Source organism: Chlorocebus sabaeus, chromosome 12 (genome assembly GCF_047675955.1).
Source record: "Chlorocebus sabaeus isolate Y175 chromosome 12, mChlSab1.0.hap1, whole genome shotgun sequence".
Lineage (NCBI taxonomy): Eukaryota > Metazoa > Chordata > Mammalia > Primates > Cercopithecidae > Chlorocebus > Chlorocebus sabaeus.
Genome location: NC_132915.1, coordinates 74,608,144 through 74,612,192, shown reverse-complemented (window position 1 = coordinate 74,612,192; position 4,049 = coordinate 74,608,144). Strand labels below are relative to the sequence as shown.

The 4,049-nt window shown below is 36.5% G+C and overlaps 1 protein-coding gene across 1 annotated transcript; it reads right to left on the bottom strand.

Moving 5' to 3' along the window:
• Positions 1-2,752: 2,752 nt before the first annotated feature.
• LOC103219083 (olfactory receptor 13D1-like) lies at positions 2,753-3,813 on the bottom strand. The gene is given in 3 exon segments (XM_007968530.3): positions 2,753-2,988; positions 2,991-3,670; positions 3,672-3,813. Coding segments are annotated over 3 exon segments (1,017 nt in total). The 5' UTR covers positions 3,773-3,813.
• Between the last annotated feature and the right edge of the window lie 236 nt (positions 3,814-4,049).

Below are 4,049 nucleotides of genomic sequence, written 5' to 3'. Positions count from 1 at the left end.
ATATTAATTGTATGCTTTCAATTAATCAATTAAAGCATATATTAAAGCATATATTAATCAATTAATAATCGATTAATCAATCAATAAATAAAATCAATTAATAATGCATTTTCAATTAATAAATCAATTAATAAAGCATATATTGAAATTGCCTTTATATTTTCAAATGCAATGACAAATCACTTTCTCGAGACAAATCAAATTCCTGCAAGATGTAGTGACTGATTTCAGCACAGACAGTATGGAACAAGAAGCTAATGTCAATATATAAGAGAATCAACAGATTGAAAAGTGTATGGAAAGAAGAGAGTACTGGGAATGTATAGAATATAGTCCTTTAACTACTGGCCTTAGGGTTCCTGCTTGTTATTTAGTCAGAAGGAGGCTTACATTTATGTATGAATATACTCCAAAGTAAATGCACAATATTGCTTTACAGAACGCTTTTTCACATCCAGTGCCTATGTATTAGCTATTATTTGCCTCACATTGATCTGCACACTGGGAAAAGACAGCAATAGACAAGGAAAAGTCCCTGCTTACAAGGAACTTTTCATGGAGAAAATAGACAATAAATTCATAAAAAAAGATAAATATATACAGCAGTTTAAAGGAGTGAAATGCTGTGGCAAAAAAGAAAAACATGTTACAACTTTTATAAGAAGAATATATTAGACATTTATGCAAAAACTTATTTGAAATGACAAAGGGAACCCTTGGAAGATTGAGGGGAGGAGTGTCCCAGGTAGATGGAATAATAAAGGAAAAGGCTTTGGCATATGTGAGAAACAACAAGAAGATAGTGAAATGAGAGTCTAATGAGAGTCTAATGAATACCGTCAGGTGGTAGGAGATGAAGTTGTAAAAGTAGGTGGGGTTAAGATTACACGAATATGGTATACCATGGTAAGGAATTTAAAACATTTTAAAATCTTTCTCTCTCACTTTTTTGAGATGGGATCTCATTATATTGCCCAGGAGGTTTCGAACTCCTGGGCTCAAGCAGTCTTCCCACTTCAGCCTCCAAAGTAGCTTGGATTACAGGCATGCACCACCATACCAGGCTTTAACACTTTTTATCCTGTAGATTAATAGATTACTTATTTTATTTTTGTTTTTGTCAAATTCTCAGTTCCATATAACCTAGGAATTATATCTCTGTATAACTGAATTGAGTGAGCCCTGTCTAATCTATTACAGTTATGATTCTGGTCCCCAGAGTGGACAAAATCAGATATGCAACACCTTTAAAGGAATTCTGCCTCAATTTGGTTTGTTACTACTTATTTGTATTTATATGTGACACAGTAATCTACCATAATCCACCAAATGATAATGTTTATTAAACTAAAAAATATTATGTAGAAAAGCAAAATGCAATTATTTTAAGTACTAATATATTGATTGAAGCACAGAGAAAAGTGGCAAAAGTCCATAAATCAATTTGATGAAAAATATGAGAACAAAAAATTAGAAACATGTAAATACTCCACAGAAGTAATTGGGGAGATAACTGAAATGCCCAAAGTAATGCAGAATAGAGATTAGATTATTGTAATTTAGTTATTAAAGAGAAAGGGAACTCCTAAAGGCTGGAGAACTTGAAACCTCTCAGATTACATACCTTGTTATTATTACCTTAAAATATAGGTGGATGGAGAGGAAGATAGGACAAAGGAATGTATTAGGATTTATTTTGTCATATGTGGTAAAATCCAGGTCAAATTAGTTTTTCATAAAATGCTAATTTGACTCATAAATAAAATCTGCAATGGGGAATCTGGCTTTAGCTACAGTTGGGTTCAAGAGTTAAAGTGACACCATCAACCGCACTCTCTATCTCAGCTCTGCTTTCGTTCTCATGCTGTCCTCACATATTGACAATGGTTGCCAGTAGGAATTCTGAGTTAACATTCTACCAGTTTAGACACCATTTCAAAAAAGAGTGTGTCTTTCTGACAAAGGCAGCATTCCTGGGATTGAGTCTGATTAGTATGGCTCGGGTCACGTCCTACACTATACCAATCACTATGACTAGAGGAATTAGACATCCTCTGTTTTTGTGGGCAAGACCTCTTCCATGTTTATCTTTATTTTCAGAGGATTGGGTCAGCCCCACATGAACAGCATAGACTGAGAGTGAGGGACTGTTGGTTCATCAAAAGAAAAATATGCATATTTCTATTAATATATATTACACAGATCTGTCAATTGGATGGCAATATTGTGCAGGGATGCTGCACAACAAAAACAATATATATCCACTTCAAAGTGACTGAGAAAGGAGACAAAGAAGAGAAAAGAAAGGAAGAGAACGAAAACATATGAAGGAGAGGAGAGAGAGGAGCAGAATATAGAGAGAGTACAGAAAATCAGGGGAGAGGAGAGAGACACACACATGGCGGGAAAGAGAAGAGAAGAGAACAGAAGAGAACAGAAAAGAGAAGAGGAGACCGAGTGAGAGAGAGATTCATTTTAATGAGCAGCATCAATATTTTTATAGGGCCAATTTGCAGACCTGCTTACTGCTGTAAACCTGGCAGATAAGGCACTATTAAGAAGGTTACGTGAGCATGAAAATTCTATGTTGAAAAGAATGGGAATCTAATATTTGGTTTTGCAAACACACAAGCTTTTGTGACAGTAGGTTTTACAGTATCTAAATACAAATACTAAATACAAAATGTCTTTTGTATTTAGTATTTAGACAAGCTCTGTTGCTCCATTGAGGATATCGCATGTCCAAGGCTTTTCATATTTTCAATAAATGTAGATGTCTGCTCAGGACTTTCTTTACAGCCTCTTTGAGCTCTTTATTCCTAAGGCTATAGATCGTGGGATTTAACATTGGGGTTACCACTCCATAAGACAGCCCAATAATCTCATCAGATGTGTTAGTGTTCTTTGACTTGGGTTTCATGTACATAAAAAGGGCTGAAACATAGAGTAAGATGACCACAATCGAGTGCGCTGAACAGGTAGAAAAGTCCTTCTTCCCTCAGCAGAATTAATTATCAGGATGGAAGAGAGAATAAACATATAGGAGATGAAAATTAACAGTAGAGGAATCACCAATAAAACAATATTTGTCACTGTCATGATAAGCACATTGATGGTGATATCTGAACAAACAAGTTTTAGAAGGGCCAAGATTTCACAGGTAATATGATCAATGACATTATTCCCACAGAAAGGCAATGTCATTGTCAGAACTGTTTGCAATAGGGAGGTCAGACAGCCTATGATCCAGGACGAGGCAGCCATTTGCACATACAGCACTCTGTTCCTGAGGGTGGAGTGCCTCAGTGGGTTGCAGATGGCCACATAGCAGTCAAAGGCCATCACAGCCAGGAGGACACACTTAGTGGAGCCCAAGCCAAGGGACACAACCATCAGCAGAGCACAGACAGTGAAGGAGATGGATTTTCTCTCCGACATAAATATAATAAGCATTGGAGGAATGGATGATGATGTGTAACAGATGTCCAAGAATGAGAGGTTTCCAAGAAAGAAATACATGGGGGTATGGAGGCGAGAATCCAGGATCCTGATGATAATGAGGATGCTATTTCCCAGGAGGATTATCACGTACATGATGAGGCAGGGCATGAACAGAAAAAGCTGGAGCTCTGGATATTGGGAAAGCCCCACCAGAAAGAATTCAGTCACTTGTCTCCATGTGTTCTAGGTCACCTGCCTGCTGGGTACAGAAAAGGACATGATTCAGGTAAATTGAAATCTTTGATACACCAAACTCTGTAAATCTGTACATCTATAGATTTTGAACACAAATTTGCTTCCAATATTGTGTTTGATTCTTAGAATACTCCTAGTAAGCAAAACAGTATGGATATTGTACTAGTTTTATTGATTATGAAAAGTGAGACATTGAGAAACCCAGTATATCTTAGGACTACACAGCAGCACAGTCAAAGCTACCAGTACTGCCAGAATTCTTCTGGGAAGTGCCAAATAAAGTTTAGGAACATGCTCCTTTCCAATGTAGAAGATATTTTTAACTTAAAGCTGTTTTTTTGGATGAAGCTCGC